Genomic DNA, 18904 nt, shown 5'->3' with positions numbered 1-18904 from the left:
TAAGCCTAAATTTGGGTCTTTACCTCCCTTCAACACAAACGTTGTAATATGCTCTAGTATTATAGTCTATTAACTCACCATGCCGGAGTCATGGGTGTTTACCCCCGGCACCGGTGCGCACTCCGAAGCGTGTCCGTAACAGAAGCAGCTTCCTCGGACAACCAGCTCGTTAATGGCGTAATAGTATTTTAGTAAGACGTCCGAGCGGCGGTCCAGCAGGTCGTCCCCCAGCGTGTTGAGCTTTGTGAAGTTGATGCGAAGGTTGGTGATGCGCAACAGTTCTGAGAAAAAAACCAGATGGTAGAAACCTTGATCAAAAGTTTAATTACAAAAAAGCAAAGACACTTTCTGTTTTATAAGCCATTAAACTCCAGACAAGCTTTGCATACTCTTTGAACTCTTTCACCATTTGCCAACCACAAACTTCAATGTGTTTTCTTTTAGGACTGAATATGATAGGACAACACAAAGTAGTGGATAATTGTGAAATGTGACACGAAAGTCAGAAAAGTCTGGTTTGCATTTATTTCCATTTGTCCTGAGTCAATATTTTGTAAAGCCCTCTTTGGCCTCACCTACTGATGCCAGTCCTCTGTGTCCACTGACATGAGTGCTGTCTAATGGTGCGTTCAGACCAAACACCTTTTGAACGTGAAGGGCGTGATGAATGCTCCTCAAGGGGCTTTGAGGTGTCTCGCGACACGGCGCACGCTTCTGGTGCTGTGCGTATTGAAGGTTTCATGCTGCAAATGTGGTTTGTTACGTGACTCTACAGTGGCAGATGCAAGAGTTGGAAAATATGAACTTTTGTAGCTGGACACAGAACGTCAACCAATCAGAGAGACTCTGCTATGTGACGTAGAGGCAGGACGGGAGGAGCAGGAGGAACCCAGGGAAAAAAGTTGAAATGGAGGACCGACTTATCATGCGTGTTGGCTCCAATCCTTCTATTTATAAATAGGGCAACAGTGGTGCAGGAGTTTGTCCTGCAATTGGCGGGTTGCCGGTTCGATCCTCAGTCGTTGTGTCCTTGGGCAAGACACTTCACCCGAATTTCCTGCTGGCAGTGTTCAGAGGGCCCAGTGGCGCTGATGTATGGCAGCCTCACTTCTGTCAGTCTGCCTCAGGGCAGCTGTGGCTACTAACATAGCTCACCACCATCAGGGTGTGAATGGGTGAATGATTGATTGTAGTGTAAAGCACTTTGGGGTCGTTGGACTAGTTAACTCGCTACACAAGTACAAGCCATGACCAATCGAATTATAACTACAGAGCCCGGAGGAGGATTAGCGAGGAAGTCGGGGTCTTGGGTGAGTTACCAAAAATCTTTACCACAGTAAATATTTCCTGACAATTGAGCGTCCAGTACAAAGTCGAGCCACGGCTAGTTTCATGCTTAACAACAAGAAAAGCCTGGGCAAAAATTGCATCTGTAAGAAAGTTCTGGGCTCAAAACCACTGCGAAGCAAAAACAGCCCAAATCCAACATCACAAGTAAAAGTCTTGATGATCTACTTTTGAGATCAAAGTAGAATTTTTGGAAGGTGTGTGTCTTGTTCTATCTGGCGTAAGACTTAACAATATTTCAGGGGAAAAGAAGCATAATATCGATGGTAAAAAATTGTAGGTGATCATGCATGATGATCAGGGGCAACTTTTTGGGATCTGCATGACTTGCCATATTTGATGGAACCATGAATTCTGCCCTCCAGCCATCATTAAGCACAAGCACAATTGGGTTTCACAGCAGGACGACGATTCAAACCAAACCAACAAGTCCACTGACTGATTAAAAAACAGACAAAATGAAGGTTTTGCAGTGGCAAAGTAAAAATTTGGACTTCCAGCGAAACTGATATAAAACAACTCTGCAAAGAAGAGTTGACCAATATTCCTCCACAGCAATGTAACAGACTCGTTACCAGTTGTTGCTACCAGGAGCAGAACAACCAGTTGTTAACCTGAACCTATTTTTAATACAGTCAGATTGGTTTGGAGAACTGCTTTTACCCTCAATAAAATCACAATTTCAAAAGCGCTTTTTATATTTACTGAGGGAATATTTGACTGATATAAAATTTATTTCTCATGACTTGAAACAATTAAGTGTGAGAAAATAATCAAAACCAAAATTATCTGTATGGGGGGAGGGACATTTCTTTTTCATGGCAATGTATATAGATAATGAAGATCAATTTTCATACCACTCATCGCACTTCACTCAATTAATGTAATTTATTTTCAGGTTAATTATCTCAATGACAGCCTTACTTTAGAGCACTTTGCTTAAGTCCCTATGCTGACATGCCAAAGAGGCCAACTTGTTAATCAGCTTGAGGGAAAGCGGTTGGAACAGACATCTTGTCTGCTTTTGCATTTTTAGAAAATATAATTGCAATATAAAGATAAAAAAGACCAAGCTGAGGCTGGGCCTATAAAATGTGGCTTCGCTGGTTGAATTATTTTTAACCGCTTTCATAATGCTTTTTCGTCAACCTTTTTTGGATGATTGATGTTTTCTCTTGTCTAGACAAGTTAGCCAAACACAGATAGCTCACCAACAGCAGGTGTAAATAAGAAATCCCTCTTGTCAGATGGAAAAAACAATTTCAGTGTCTAAGCTGGGTTGTCCTGCCTCATGCAGACTTGGTTTGCAAATATCCTGTTCAAACAGCCTTTGTTTATGACAAAAAGAGATAAAAATATCAAGGTGACATTGTACTCTGATGATCTTGTTATTGTTACCTCCACATCATCACCGTCACTGACCTTGAATGTCCAAGCTGTAGGGATCATCCACAGGAATTGCGGGATCCAGCACTTTAAAAATGACCTTCATTACAGAGTAGAAAAATTTGGGGAAAGAAAATTATATTACAGTCAAAACTGATATCCACCTAAACAATAGAAAATGTATTAAGCGTCACTGTACAAAGCCTGGTCAGATGACGATTATTAAAACTCTTATTTATGAAAATAAATGTCAAAATATTTCACTATGTTTCAGAGTTATTCTCTTTTTCCTCCTAAGCAAGAAATTGAATACTGGTCTGATTTATTAAATCAAATCAAGGAATGTATTTCACTTGATGTGGAGATATAATATCTTTTAAAGTGTCATTGTGTGAGCATATTACCAGTTAGTAAGTACCTTATAAATAGCAGATAAAGTCAAAGTAATACGTTTATTCAGAAAGACTAGAGGCAGGGCGATGGCTCCTGAAGCTGGTCTGGCCAACACAGCTGCTATCGCCTAAAGTCAACTAAATTTTTTTTTTACAACAAAGCACTTAAATATATGGCACTTAAAAATATTTGTAGTAAAAGTTTGTAGTCAGTGTAAGTCTTATAAAATTGAAAATTTTCTGTAAGGAAACATGATGCTGGTTTACTATTAAATCAATCAATGATCTAAACATGTATGCTATTAAAAGCTAGCCTGGTCACTTAACATTAAGTGAACTTAAGTTAAGTTAAGTGCTTCATTGTTCTTCTGTGAGGATAGTGCTCCTTCTGCCCTCTCTGGGAAGTCATCAGCCATATGCTTTGTCACAACTTGGACTACCCCTGACTCACCCTTGGACTGTTTTCTCCAGCCTGCTCACTTTATTTCAACCATTATCGCCTGGTCAGTCTGCCATAAGCCATCACCAGCTTGTCTAGCCATTACCTGCCTGTGGTGTCATAACCTGCCTGTCTTTCCTGTCACATCTCCTGCTTTACAATACACCTTTTAAAACAGAAAAGCCGGCTTCAATATCAGGTTCTGTGCAGATCTGCGCATTACAGGGCCAGCCAAAGCCCCGACTTGAATGTGATAGAAAACCGGTAGAGGAATCTAAAAATGGCAACGACGCCTTTCAACCCCAAAAATTGGAGCTCATATATATCATATATATGTCATATATCTCTTTTGGGATACTGTGTGCCTGTCTCAATTCTCACAGGAAGCCCACTGCTTGGATGAATGACAATATTTTAAAACTCCATCTGCCAAGAATGCTTGGGGCTAAACTGTCTGTAACACAACCAGAGTCTCTTTCTGTCACTTTTAGTGATTCTAAAAGCAAAAATTGACAAATCATTATAGTCCTAGAAATAATTACTCACTTAGTGTCTGTCTCTCAATTCCTCTCTCTTGCAGTGGCCATTATAGCTGCATTAAAATGGGCAATTATGCTATGCAAATTAGGAGGTGACGTCATTACGGACTTCTGGGCATCCTTTTTAGGACCACAAAAAGTTGCTTTCCATGTTTATGTTGGCAACGCTGATTTTACTTAATTAGCCAGCGTGACAGTCCTACACACATTTTGCTCAAAACCAAGAATCAGCTCTAACAGCAAATGACCAAAAGTAAGAGAAATGCTCTATGTTAAGTTTTTTTTCGGTCTGTCAGTCTGGTGGATGATTGTGGGTTAAATTTAGCTGGTTAGCAAGCTCCCTATATATGACTCGGATGAGTATGTCTTTTATAAAGAGCCTTAAGACAACATTTGTTGCTACATTAATAAATTGAATAATCCTTGTGGGACCCAAAGGGTCCAGCTTACCTCTCCGTTTTTAGAGGGGTCAATGTCAGAGTAGCGTTCCTCACAGATGATGTCGTTGATTTGGTGCAGGCCGTGGGCCGGGATGCCGGGGAAAGTTCTAGTGCAGTTGGAGGCGAAGTAGCGATAGGGGCGCCACGTACGGCCAAAATCAGCTGAGCGCTCGATGATCAAGGCTGCAGGGCGGAAAGTCTAAAGAGGTTCAAAGACCATAGAAATGATTATACCACAAGAACGAGTGGTAGCAAATACAGATAGAAATTCAAAGTCATATTTATGTTGTGATGAGAGCATTTTGTCTAAGCTTTTGCTTTATATTAGCTCTACCAACAGATAATAGATTTAATCCCACTGGAATGTCCCCATTTGAAAGTGTACATAACAAACACCTTCACAAGTCTACACCACATAGAGAACACTCCAAAAATTGGAAGAGTGGCAAAGGCAACTTTATTTTGGGTTTTAAGTTAAAGGAGCTATAAGTAAGATATTTATTGTAAAATCAACCTAAATTATTCCCACGTGTCATCTGGAATGGAAGCAACATTTCCTATAAACAATCAGGCCCTCTCCATCAACAATGTGTTAGTCACATTTTTCTCCTTTCAAACCTAGAGGTACGGTCTGGAACTACTTCGGTTCAGAGTGTAGCCCATGTTTACTTCATGGTACCTGAGCCAATCACATGAGATTCCCAGGGTTTCCAACACAGAATGCACCATTTGGTATTTTATCTTGGCTGAAGAGCTGCAGCCTGCTAACATGGAAGCCAGTAAGAAATGCAGACAAGAAGTAGAACAGAATACAACATCGTAGACCTATTCCGTGAAAGTAAAAAGTCAGTGCAGCAACACACAGTTTAAAAACGTAGTAAATTGTTGTGATTGGCAAGCTGTTGTGCCGATTTGAGCAACTAAGTGACAATATTACTTATAGCTCCTTTAAACATTAAGACTTTGACACTAAAATGTGATCATGGCACAAAATATCAAAAATATTGTCTTTTTATTTGCAGGTATTCACATCAAGCCCTCCTAAGTCAACTTTCAATGTGTCTTTACCTATCTGTCTGTCTTCATCTAAACTGTGAAGGGGTTGTTGACTTAAGGTCCAACCCCAACAAAGACATCCCTATACCTGTTAACACCCTCCCTCTCATTTCCTAAACACCCAAGGCATTCCCTGGGCAGGAAGGATATGCAGTCCCCCCATACGGTCTTGGATTGGGATCTTCTCCTAGTCAAATGTGTCAGAAATATCTCTAAGGGGAGGCGTCCAGGATGTGAGGGAGCAGCATCACTACTCTGAGATCCCACCTGAGGATGTGCCTTTTACCTTTTTCTGAGGCTGTCTGGCCAACCACAGGAGGACATTATTATCCATATCTCATGACAATAGGTAAGTATAAGTAGTGAGTATATAGCCACAGTAAATTGAAAACTATACAGAGAGGCTCTGCGCTTTTGTTTACCCTGACAGACTGGGGCTCTGCCTGTTACTGTAGATGAGACCCAGACCAATCTATCCATCGCCTGCTGGATCAAATCATCACTTGAACAAGATACCAAGAGACTATACTTCTGAGCTTGGGGCAGACACTGACACCCAACTAGGAGTGAACAGGCACAATTGTTTTGGTTGAGAATCATGGCCTCAGACTTAGAGGAGCTGACCCTCATATTGGATTCTTCCAACCAGGGAAAGCCGAAAGTCATAACTTGAAACCATCAGAATTACAGAAGTGGTTGACATAAAAGAGAATAAGGTGAGTAAAACCTAACATTAATATGAGGGGGTATACATTTTGTAGATCTATTTCAGTTTTTGCTTTGATTCACATCATAAATATAATATATTTCCTCTTTTCCCCGATGTATCCTTCTGTGTTTTTCTGGAGTTTGATGGGTCAACAACATCTTGTACATTTTTGGAGATATAAATGTAGATAACCGGACTTCTAAGCTCAGGAATGAGTATAGATACATTTCAAGCAGACATCCCCAGAACAGAGTTATATTGATTTAACAACATAAAATTATGAATAATGTACCTTAAACTTCATGATGAGATGTGTGAAGTGGAATTCGGCCTCCAGGTTCAGTCTGATGCTGACGTCTTCTTTACCTGCGAAGAACGTACCAAGGCGTGTCCTGAATCAGTGACAATGTCTTTGGTCACAGCTGTAGATTTTCACACAGTTTTCTGTCTCCAGGATATGCTGTGGAAACAGGAACCTCCAGAGAACAGAGGCAGTGAGTGTTCAACGTTGAAGAGTAAATACATACCATTGACAGACTTCCAAAAGTTCTCGTTCCCATTGAGGTCCGTTAGGTAGATGACATTTTCAATTCGGTGGCTGTTTCTGTGGTAGTAGGGATCATATGGCTGCCGGGAGTCACATTCAAAACACTTGTCCACATCCTGGTGAGGACACAATACAAGAGGAAACCAGTATAAGGATTTATTTCAAGCAAATGTTATGCAAGTTTTAAAACAATTGCAGCTATAACTTCTTGAGATTTACATCAACTTTAATGAAAGCTTATATGGGCTTAGGCTAAAGTCTAAAGTATATTGTTACTGTCTTTTTATCACATATGCATTCACGGTTCCGATGTAAAATGTATTAACAGTTATGGGCATGAATACAATTAATTTGGGGGTTATTTGAACTATTGTTCCAGCATAGAATAATGCTATAAAAACAACATAATTTCATTTTTAACAAAGTTTGAACTGCTTGTAGGTTGTCTGTAATCTACACACAGTCAACATTTATCTACCATATTTTTTGGACTATAAGGCGCACCTAAAATCCTTAAATTTTCTTAAAAATTGATGGTGCGTCTTATAATCCAGTGTGCCTTATATATGGTTACCGTTGTGCTTACTGACTGATTTTATGTGGTACAATGCTCTCAAAAATCTGTTAAAATGTTTAAGTACGACTTTGGTTAGCGACAAAGCCACTCTGCTCAATGGACATTTGGAGCATTACGGTACATTGTGTCACTACCTGATCGGACCCCTGAGCTGTCTACAAGACTGCCTGATTGGTTTTAGCCAATCACAGTATCAAATGAAGATGTAAGCAGCAGGCACCATGAGAAACCACAAGTTATGCTGGTCAAGGCCCTTCTTGCTGTTCTTCTTTCAAAGATGAAATTGTGGATTCTGACAAAACAATTACGATAGCAGCAGCTACACGTGTGTTCTCCAGCACTGACCTGTTTATTTTGGTTCGGCTGTGGGCTCGGAGTCGGCACCCACCTTAAACCATAATATTGCATTGTGATTGGACCGAACCGTTTTTGGTTGACACAGGAGCGGGACAAGATGGATTCTTGTGTTTGTGAATGCACAAGTACTGCGAGAATTCAGCTTGCAGTCAAGGTTACTAGTTTTTATGCTTAAACCGATTTACAATAGGAAAGATGTCAGGGCTTTGGAATGGTATTTTCACAATGAATTAAGATTAACTTGCTTTATCAAAATGGTAACTGGCCTGTACTTATAGCGCTTTATCAAGACCCGAGAACCCCAAAGTGTTTCATACTACATTTCAGTCATTGAAACGCTGATGGTGGTAAGCTACACTGACTGAAGCGGGGCTGCCATACTATCGGACCATCAGGCCCTGCTCTGACCACCAGAAGCAGGCAAAGCGGGAGAAGCGTCTTTCCCAAGGACTCAATGACTGAGCGGGGGTTTGAACCAGCAACCTACCCGCTACAGGATGAACTCCTAGCTCCTGTGCCAGTGTCGCCAAACTCCAAGACTAGTTCTGGTGTGTGTGTTGTGGATTGCTGTCCTGCTGGAACTCCTAACTGTACCCAAGTGTTAACCACCTAGCTGTTTATTCGCTGTAGAGAATTTGTCATTGTTCCATTTTTCAGCATTTCCTCCATCTTGGGTAATTTAAGTAGCAGTACCAGTGACGGTGGACCATCTCCAACACTCCATGTTGGGCAGTTGCTACAGTCTTCCCAGGGTTGAAATGAAGGCTCTCGTTTGTCCCTCCTTTGGGTCTCTGTGGCCAATTAGCTCAATATTTGGCAGACTGACCTAAAACATTTCAGTGGAAGATGTTTGGCTTTATCACAAGGTCAGCTAAATGAGCCCAATTCAGCTGTTATTCCTCTCCATCATCACCACGTTTACTCAGGATGAGGATGGCACTAAAGCCAATACTTGTTTCATTCTGCTGGGTTTACTAAAAAAAGAAACACGTTTAATATTGATGGATCAACTGAATCTGGCTATAATACCTATACTGAGTTTGACAGATTATAATTAGAGTGAATTGGGTTGAATTTAGTTAATTTGGACTGGACTGAAATCTAAATAATTGGGCACAAATTGGACCATAGTCTTATAAAGTTCCCTAAGATGACCTTATTGCGAATTGGTACTATATGCATAAACTGACCTAAAGGAATTAAGGTCTTACCAGGACTGAAAAGTATTAGCTGTGACACACATTATGTCAACCTCAGCCTCTTTGTAATACCCCTGACGCTTATAACACCTGAATGTGCCAAAAAGTCAAAATAAGGCCAAAATATCTCAGTTCTGAGTGAATTCACTAATTGAGTTATTGGGACATTTCTTTTACAGGATTATAAAATACAAAGCCTCCTGTATTTTCAGGATAACTCTTCTTGACTGTTGGTTTAAATGTCGGCCATGTTGTAAAGATCTATCAGGAACAAAAGAAATAAAAAGAATCACCGGGGAAATAGAGCAGAAACAGTTTGCAAGGAGAAACATATGAGAGGCGGTCTATTGGCTGGAGAGATCGGGCCATCAGTAAGGATAAGGATGATGAGCAAAAGGCAAAACAGAGGGGCCGTGTTTTTTATGAATGCAGTGGTGCAGCACAGACAGGAGGTCAGGGCATCCAGTGAATCTGTGTGTGGCATTTGGATGCAAGGCACGATAGATCAGAAAAAAACACGTTAGGGGTGAGACAGCTATAAAGGTTGGTATAGTAAACAAACATTTTATTTAACAGATTAATTCAATCTAATTAATTTCTCAATGTTAATACAAGGGAAGCAGAACGCAGAATAGTTTAGTAGCTGCAGTTGTATAAAGACATTTTCTGTCTTTACACTCAATCCACAACTTATTACTTTTTAAAATTGTTTTTAAAAAGTAGACCAAACTTCACTGATTTAATTAGAACTTTATGTGATAGACCAACATAAAGTGGTGCATAACTGTGAAGGGAAAGGAAAGTAATACATAGCTTTTCTAACAACTAATAACTGTACAGTATGTTCTCTTATGTTATAATTTTGCTTTTTATTGTTGGTACACCTAAATTTCCCCCTGTGGGACAGTAAATTGTTTTTTTATTCTATTGTATGCTAATGTTTGCTGTGTCCCCAACATGGCTTCTGGTTAACTGTAAAAATTACTTCATATTTTATATTTATGGAACAGGTTTGAAGATTGTTTGACTCTTGCAGAGCATGCATAGGTTGCTCCCCTGATTAATGCTCTCTTTTACGGGTCTGTTGCCTGGACAGTCTTGTCTTTGTAGGTTTGCATACTCTTTTCGTTTTTGCAAGGTGGATTGAACGGTGGTGTTCTTGATGCTGTATATGTTCACACATTTTCACAAACAAACCTATGAGGAGTTCATAAAACAGCTGCATTTGTACTGAGATCCCACACAGGGCTCTAAACACCGACCAGGTGGTGTCTGAATGTAATTGTTGGCCCTGTACCATTTTATGTCTATCAGAGTAAAAGGGGCTAAGTTTAAATGCACACCACACTTGACAGATTTTTCTTTTCTTTTTTGTAAGGAAATTAGCAAATAATGCATAATTTTCCTTCCACATCAATGTTTTAAGCTTCTTTATGTTTGTTTTTTTACATAAAATTCCAATAGAATACAATGGAATATAATATACTGTATTGTCTCCTATGGGAAATTTGGACTCAAGGGTGCATAGTGAATAGCAGATGCCCTTGCAGGCAATAAATTACACATAAAATACATATAGCAGTACACATAAGCTACATACACACTCATGACACAGCCAATAAAAGATTAAGACAAAAAAACAAGCACAACACCAAGTTATGCCGCACTTCCACTGTCAACAAGTTGACGTTTATGGTCGTAATATGACAAAATGTGGAAAGGTTTACAAGCATAAATATTTTTCTAAGGTATAACAAATTCACCAAGAACTTTACACCGCCACAGATGCAGACTCATCTAAAACAACTTGCAGCACAAATCTCTACTGAAAAACTTAAAAATCACCGTGTTGTCAAAAAGGGGAGTACGTCTCGCTTTTTATTTTTGCGAGAAACGTGTGCCTAAAAGTGGCACCAGTGAACACCAGAGAACAAGGAGAACGGGAAAAGAGGGGGTGCATTGGAGAGGAGGCCTTTCTGAGGGGCACAGACTGAGCAAACGGGAGCTAAACAGAGAGATGAGGGTAAGTTGGCACAGAGAGCCGGCGGATTCCACGGCAGCGTCTCTTAACGAGGCTGTTGTCAAGGCTGATTAAGCTGCCAAATGGACTCAGCTGAGCTGGGGAAAAGAAGCAAACTCATGGATGTGCGCGGCAACATGTGCACACATTCCAAGTTTTGCATGTATGCCAGTATATCACACGCATCACACCAATATGAAGTTTCTTACAACTTATATAAGTCATACATTTCAAATGCAAGATGAAAATGTGGATTAGTAAAAAAAAACATATTACCTGTAAGAACCAACAGTTACTTTAAACATTTACTTGGGCTCTGATACCCATAAAATTAAGACCGAGAACCCTGATCCTAATTAATCTCGTCTTTCAGACACTCCGTACTGCTGATTTTGCCTCAAAAACCCTCCCTTCCTCTTCTCAGCTCTTATTTATCTCCAATTAGTCAAGCCTGGTCAGCTTAACTAAAAGCTTTTTGCTCCAACAATGCACCGCCTAAAGTCTGAAGCTGACTTGACAACACTTTTTTGTTGTACCACAAAGGTAGTTTTGGGAAAAAAAAGAAAGAACAACCCACCTCCCTCATTCAGTTTCCTTTCTACCTAAACTCAGGCTGTGAAACTAAGACCTTTCCTGCTATTATCACTTCAAAGTTTTTTTCCCAACCACATTTTCTTTTTCATTTGCTTTTTGTGCACTTCTGTTTGTAAACGCCCCCTTTCTCACATTTCTTGCCCTTAATAGTTGGCAAAAAGCAACTAATATGTACTGGTTACAGCGTTAACTCCACAGAGGAGGTTAGCTGAAATGTAGTATACCTAAAAAGCAACCAGCTCAAATGCCCCTGATCTTTAGAAAACTTGAAAAAAGAGCGACGCAATGTGATCTTGAAGAGAAGGAGAAAAACACTACCTAGGAGACACATGTGAAACACGAGTGACAGATGAGTGTGTGGACATTTAAAACGCTGGAAGACAAATGTTTTCCGAGGGGCCCTAAAGTGTCTTCAGACATACCAGGTTGTCAAAATATCCTGGCCCGTACTGTAGTAAGTACGGGTGTAGTGCGCAGAGAACGTCAATTATGTTCACCTGGAAGTTGACAGTGGTTAATATTCCTGCCCCGGAGCCGTGGAAGTGCAGGCACAAACATGCAGGCGTGCGGAAATGTGTGGATGTGTGAGGGATGAATGTAAACATGACGGCGAGCGTGCCAGGATGGGGTGTAATGTGAGGGAATGCAGGAAAAAAAGGAGCTCCATGCCGACGAGGTGAAGGACATGCTGCATCAGCGGTGTCCCACTTCACCAAGGTGTGGAAAGGATTTTAACACAAACATATACTTGTCTTCCTTTCCATATGGCAGCAACAATTTCAAATATTTGGAAAACTAAAGCCTTTCATTTGCACACAACTGAATATTGCACAACCTGTGACAAAAGGTAAACAGAGAGGAGTTTTTCTATGGCTGATAAAAGACAACGCTTAAAAAAACTCAACCTAATAATTCTAGTAAATTTATACAAAATTCCTTGGGTTTGAAACCTCTATGTACTAGTAGTAAGCATAGGCCTATTTGACATTTATTCATTCATACTTTGTTTTGAAGACTAAGACAAATACATACATGATAACATTGGACATGCCTCCTCTGATAAGACGGGCAGAATTTGTTGGTCACAAAGCTAAAGCTAACTGAAGGCTTGCTACATATCTAGCAGCACACATAAGCTGATAATTCATTATATAATATAATTGTCAATATTTGGAAATGGCAGTTGTTTACGTGATTATTATATAGACAAGTTTACATGTTTAGAGAGAAAATGTGGATAGTATCACAAAGTAATTCAAATCGACCCCTTGTCTGTTTCTGCCATTGTCATTTCAGTTGGAAATAACAAAAAATATGCACTACTTCAAATTAATTAAAGGAACACTTTGAAAACATGTCAGATCTCAATTGGAAAAGAAATGCTGCTGGATATCCAGACTGACATGAAATGGTGTTTAGATTCAAAGGAAGCCTCACCATTTGATGTATATGAATAAGATTAAACCACAGAGGATGTTACAGAGGAAGAGAAACTGAAAAACTGATGCAGCAGCTGGTCCACTATGCTCAGATGTCATTCAGCAGCTCCAAATGGTCCTCAGTGGTTTCTAAGGCCTCCAGGTGCTTGTATGCATGCTGACAACAACAGAGCATGCTGCTTATGAGATGATGGTGTCCTGGGGTATGTCCTCTCACATCCTGACCAGCTGAGCTCTGAGACAGTCTGAGGAGAAACCTGGTGGCATCAGATGGAGCTAAACATGATGTTCTGTTAGATTTAGGTCAGGTTATTCCTTCATACTGCCTGCATACTGTTGCCACATGAGGCCAGACTTTATTCAGCACCAGGAGGAACCAGGACCCAGTGCACCAGTGAAGGGTCTAAGAATGGGTCTGAGGATTTCACCATGATACCTAACAGCAGACAGGGTGCCATCGTTTATCCTGTACAGGTCTGTGTCCCTCCATGGATCTGCCTCCCCAGACCAACACTGACCCACCACTAAACTGATCATCCTGAACAAAGTCCACCGCAGCTTCTCCAGAACCTTTCATGTCTGTCACATGAGCTCAGAGAGAACCTGCTCTCATCTGTGAGAACAACAGGACTCCAGTACTGGACCTGCACATTTCTCCTCTCTGGCAAATACCAGTTCAGCGCCATGCTGATGGGCTGTGAGGACCTCCTAGAGGACACGGGGCCCTCAGGCCCCCCTCATGAAGTCTGTTTCTCATGGTGTGGTCAGCAACATTTACACCAACTGGAGGTCACTGTAGAACTCAGCCTGTTCCTACTTTCCACAGAGGAGCAGATACCGGTCCTGCTGATGGGTTAAGGACCTCTGATGGCACGGTCCACCTCCCCTAGAGTCACTGCCTGTCTCCTACATTCTCCTCCATCTTGACACTATGCTGGGAGAAACATCACACCTTCTGGTAACGATATGTACTGATGAGTTATCCTGGTGGAGTTGGACTGCCTGTGCCACCTCTGTAGGGTCCAGGTATCACCTCATGGTGTGAATAGTGACTCTGACCCTGCACAAATATGAAACTACTGAAAAGCAGAGAGGAAAATGTCTGTGGCCTGGACCTACAGAACCATTAACACCAGAACACTGATTAACAACCCCCTCTGCTACTGATTATCTTAAATCAGTGAATGGAACTAAAAATGCTGATTGGAAGATTCCTAGTAGAATTGCAAAGAATGTGCAGGGTAGGCATGCATTTGTGGTAGAGGTGTTCTGCGAGGTATGCAAGAAAATCAAACTATAGACTAGCGGTGTGTGTAAAGATTAGCAGGGCTAAGTGACATTAAACACTACCCTAAAAACTATGCTCTGATGTTTTTAAGGCCATAAAACACACTGCAATATGAGCAAAAACACATCTTTTTCAGTCCTGATATCTTGGTTCTTTGTAACCTTCCTCCTGCCTGAAAGCCTTTAAAACAATGGCTAATTGTTCCTGCCCCTCCTTTTATTCATTTGTTTATGTCACAACAGAGAGATGAGATATGTTCAGACAATAGAGAGTTAATCTACTGAAAATAGCAAATACAATATGAACCATAAAGAAAACTTTAACCTTCTCACAAAACTGTATTTCCTAAATGTTGTTCTAATGCACAATGGAGTCTGCAACAGTGATGCACAAATTCTGAAGACTTTTTTATACATATATAAATGGAGTGTAAATGAGCCCTGAGGGCCTAAAGGAACATGTAATAGGTCAAGATGATAATTGGCTCAGTTCTAACCCACTACTGATACCCATCAGAGGTTTCAATAGGCAGCAGTTTTGTTTTGCATCTACATTCTCTGAAACAAAGGCTGTCGAACGGGGAGTAAAAATTAACCAATGTCTTTGGTATACATCTTTCTTTGTGTTTTCCAATTCTTAGAGGGAGGCACTTTTTATGAGGTCTACATAAAAATAATATCCTCCTATATGTCTTCTTAAACGCATATGAAGATGGTTTGTGTTTATTTGTCTTCCCCTTTTTCATCAGTCAAACCCCGTCGCCCCCATGACGAGTCAGAGTCAAGAGTAGGAATCATGAGCATTGATGGATAGTGTTCAGCATTTTTATTGCTTTTGCCCACATCAGCGGTGATGCTGCTAACATCACTTTATCACTCAGAAACCGCACCCATCCTGTCCTCCACTGCCTCAGCAGCGCCCCACCGCTTATCCCCACACCTAGCCATGTCACCTGGAACTGCCCACTTTTTGGGATTTTTCTAAATGTGTCTGGGGGCGGGATTATACCTTTACATCTTCTTTAAAACCAGCCGCACAATCAGATACACGCTTTTTATTATCCAACATGAAATATTACACCAGTACTCCTACAGTTCAGGAATCATTATTCAAAGACTTGTGTAGATCTGGGTGCAGAAATGGATTTTGGACAACTTCCTCAGATGATAAATCAAAGGGGTGCCTGTACTGGCCAATCTCAGTGTCTCTAGTCTCTAGTGTCCAGCACAAATGTAGCGGTTAGACACGACTGTGATAGAAACTTCATACCGCTGTTTATTACAAGGTCTGGCGATCTCATACATAGCCCTTCACAAACAAATCAAATAATGTGCGTGAAAATGTGCAATTTCTTGTCATTTAAATATCATACATGCCAAAAAAAAAAAAAAAAAATTAACACGTATAAGAAGGCAAAATATCAGGCCATGAGGTTGCTGGGAATCATATTAAACCCAACAGTCCAGCGCTGTATTGTGCAGAACTACACAGAGTGGCTAAAATTATGTCCCACACGTCCTCAGGTGAGAACGGCAGACTTTTGACAGCTGGGCTAAGACAGAACTATTTCTCCCATCAATAACAGCAAAGATGATTTTGCATGTCCCCTGTCTGCCACTGAGCTGTTTTGGTGTCCTTAAAGAGCACCTGCACTTTTTCAAATGTTGTTTCTACACATTACCATAACTACATTGGACGATTTTTAATTATTATAATAGCTGCTTATTCCAGCATGTATGTTTTCTCCTGTGTGCAGCTGCAGGTAATTTAAATCTCTGTACATGCTGGTCATGATCTGCGGTATTTCATGTCCTACTAAATCAATTAGCTGTTAATCATCCTCAGAGTCCATATTCAGATAAAATCGAAATCAGCTTCATTGGCCATTAACTGCACAATCAAGGAATTTGACAAGTTATACCACTCACACCAGCAGCAGTTTGAACATGTGCTTTTTTTGTAATTTTTAAGTAAAATAAATGGCGGTTGTGTTTCTACAACGTATCTTTTAGTTCCACTGCAGTGTAGCTGACTACTTAGTATGCAAGGTGTTCATTGTGTTCATCAGAATTCAAGCAAAAGAAACTGTCACTGTGGTGGTTTTAGCAAATAGCACTCTGTAGCACCGACCAAAAGATGCAGCTGGTGCTGTGACTGTGAGCTGACGTCACTTCCTGTTTGCGGTAAGGCGTATTGTATCACTTCCTGTTTTCACTGCGTGAGCAACGGTTTATTGCTCCAGATTCTCTCGCTTTTATCTTTAATCTCTTTGCTGTAACATCTGTTTCTAACACATAAGCACTTTTAAAACATTTTCTGTTGCTGCACATCACGCTTGGGAACTCCTCGTGTTTCACGGTTTGCTCTCTTGGCGTGGTAGAAGGGCGCTAGCCTAGCTTTAGCCTAGCCTAGCTTTAGCTCCACAATGGCTTCCTCTCCAACTATTACTTCAGCTTCTCCGTCTCTGACTAAGTCTCCCCTTATCTCCTGCTCTCTGTGTCAGATGTTTAGCTATTCCTCTGCCTCCTTTAGTGATAATGGTACTTGTAATAAATGTAGTGTTTTTGTAGCTTTGGAGGCGAGGGTGTCAGAATTAGAGTCCCAGCTCCGTGCTATGGAAAGACCAGCTGATAGCCGCCCCTCTGCTAGCGCGGAGCCACATAGACCTAGCGTTAGTTCACTTAGTGGTCCTCCAGAAGCACCCGAGCAGCCGGGTAAGCAGGCCGGCTGGGTGACAGTTCGTAGGAAGCATAGCTCTAGATTTCAGCCCCCAGTTCACCACCAACCCGTCTGCGTTTCAAACAAATTTTCCCCACTCAGCGACACACCCGCTGAGAAGCCGATCCTGGTTATTGGGAGTTCAATAGTCAGAAACGTGGCACTAGAGACACCAGGGACCATAGTTAAATGCCTGCCAGGGGCCAGAACGGGCGACATAGAATCTTACCTAAAACTGCTGGCTAAGGATAAGCGTAAATACAGTAAGATTGTTATTCACGCTGGCGGTAATGACACCCGATCACGCCGATCGGAGGTCACTAAAGTTGGTGTTGCTTCGGTGTGTGAGTTTGCTAAAGCAATGTCGGACTCCGTAATTTTCTCTGGTCCCCTGCCTGATTTGACCAGTGATGACATGTTTAGCCGCATGTCATCATTCAACCGCTGGTTGTCTAGGTGGTGTCCTGAAAACGACGTGGGCTACATTGATAACTGGAGAACTTTCTGGGGAAAACCTGGTCTGATTCGGAGAGACGGCATCCATCCTACTTTGGATGGTGCAGCTCTTCTTTCTAGAAATCTGGCCGGATTTATTAGTCCTCCTAAATGCTGACAACCCAGGGTCCAGACCAGGAAGCAGAGCCGTAGTTTAACACACCTCTCTGCAGCTTCTGTACTGTTACCCACCCATTATCCTATTGAGACGGTGTCTTTCCCACGGCCAAAACTTAACAGATCAAAAACTTATCTAAAAGGAACAAATCATAAAAACCTAATAAAAATCAATACGGTTCACCTTGAACCTAAAAATAAAACAATTAAATGTGGTCTATTAAATATAAGGTCTCTCCCTCCAAAGACTTTGTTAGTTAACGAATTGATTTCTGATAAACAGATTGATTTGTTTTGTCTCACAGAAACCTGGCTACAAGAGGACTACGTTAGTATAAATGAGTCAACTCCCTCCAATTATTCAAATTTCCACATTCCCAGATCTGTGGGAAGAGGAGGAGGAGTGGCAACCATCTTTCAGTCTGATTTATTAATTAGTCCCAGGCCAATTAATAACTACAGTTCTTTTGAACATTTAACCCTCAGTTTCCCTCATCCAAACTGCAAAGCAATAAAACCTCTTCTGTTTGTTGTTTTGTATCGTCCACCAGGCCCTTACACTCAGTTTTTGGATGAGTTGTCAGATTTCTTATCTGATTTGGTGGTAAATACTGATAAGGCTATTATAGTGGGTGATTTTAACATCCATGTTGACACAGAATGTGATAACCTTAGTGTAGCCTTTAAAACTATCCTAGATTCAATTGGTTTTGCTCAAAATGTGCATAAACCGACGCACTCTTGGCTCCATACTTTAGACCTTGTGCTGACATATGGCATTGATTGTGAAGAATTAACAGTATTTCCTCACAACCCTGTCCTATCTGATCATTTTTTAATAACATTTGAGTTTAATCTAACTGAGTTCTCCACCCCCAAAAGAGGGTTCCATTATAGTAGATCTTTATCGGATAATGCTGTATCAAAACTTAAAGAGTCTGTCCCCTTTTTAATATCCTCCGTATTGCAGAAATGCCCTGTAGATGGCAGCAATGTTGTTTCTTCCAATTCACAAATAGATGTCTTTGTAAACGGTATGACTTCGTCATTGCGTTCTGCATTAGACAATGTAGCTCCCTTGAAAAAGAAGGTGATTATTCACAGGAAGCTGGCTCCTTGGTTTAATTCAGAGCTGCGTTCCTTGAAGCACAATGTTAGGAAATTGGAGAGAAAATGGCGCTCTACACACCAAGAGGAATCCTACTTAATCTGGAAGAACAGTCTATTGTTGTATAACAAGACCCT

General features: G+C 40.9%; 1 protein-coding gene across 2 annotated transcripts in view; it reads right to left on the bottom strand.

The window, feature by feature from the left end:
* lamb2l (laminin, beta 2-like) overlaps positions 1–18904 on the bottom strand; it is a 94445-nt gene that overhangs the window by 38122 nt on the left and 37419 nt on the right. For both annotated transcript variants that reach the window (XM_021324962.2, XM_021324963.2), the window contains exons 4-8: positions 6836–6971; positions 6601–6674; positions 4554–4742; positions 2770–2833; positions 79–281 (exon numbers count right to left, since the gene is read on the bottom strand). In XM_021324962.2, the coding sequence (XP_021180637.2) occupies positions 79–281; positions 2770–2833; positions 4554–4742; positions 6601–6674; positions 6836–6971 (666 nt within the window). The remainder of the gene's footprint in view (positions 1–78; positions 282–2769; positions 2834–4553; positions 4743–6600; positions 6675–6835; positions 6972–18904) is intronic.

The sequence above is a fragment of the Fundulus heteroclitus genome, chromosome 1, assembly GCF_011125445.2.
Source record: "Fundulus heteroclitus isolate FHET01 chromosome 1, MU-UCD_Fhet_4.1, whole genome shotgun sequence".
NCBI lineage: Eukaryota > Metazoa > Chordata > Actinopteri > Cyprinodontiformes > Fundulidae > Fundulus > Fundulus heteroclitus.
This window is presented reverse-complemented; position numbering and strand designations above follow the sequence as displayed.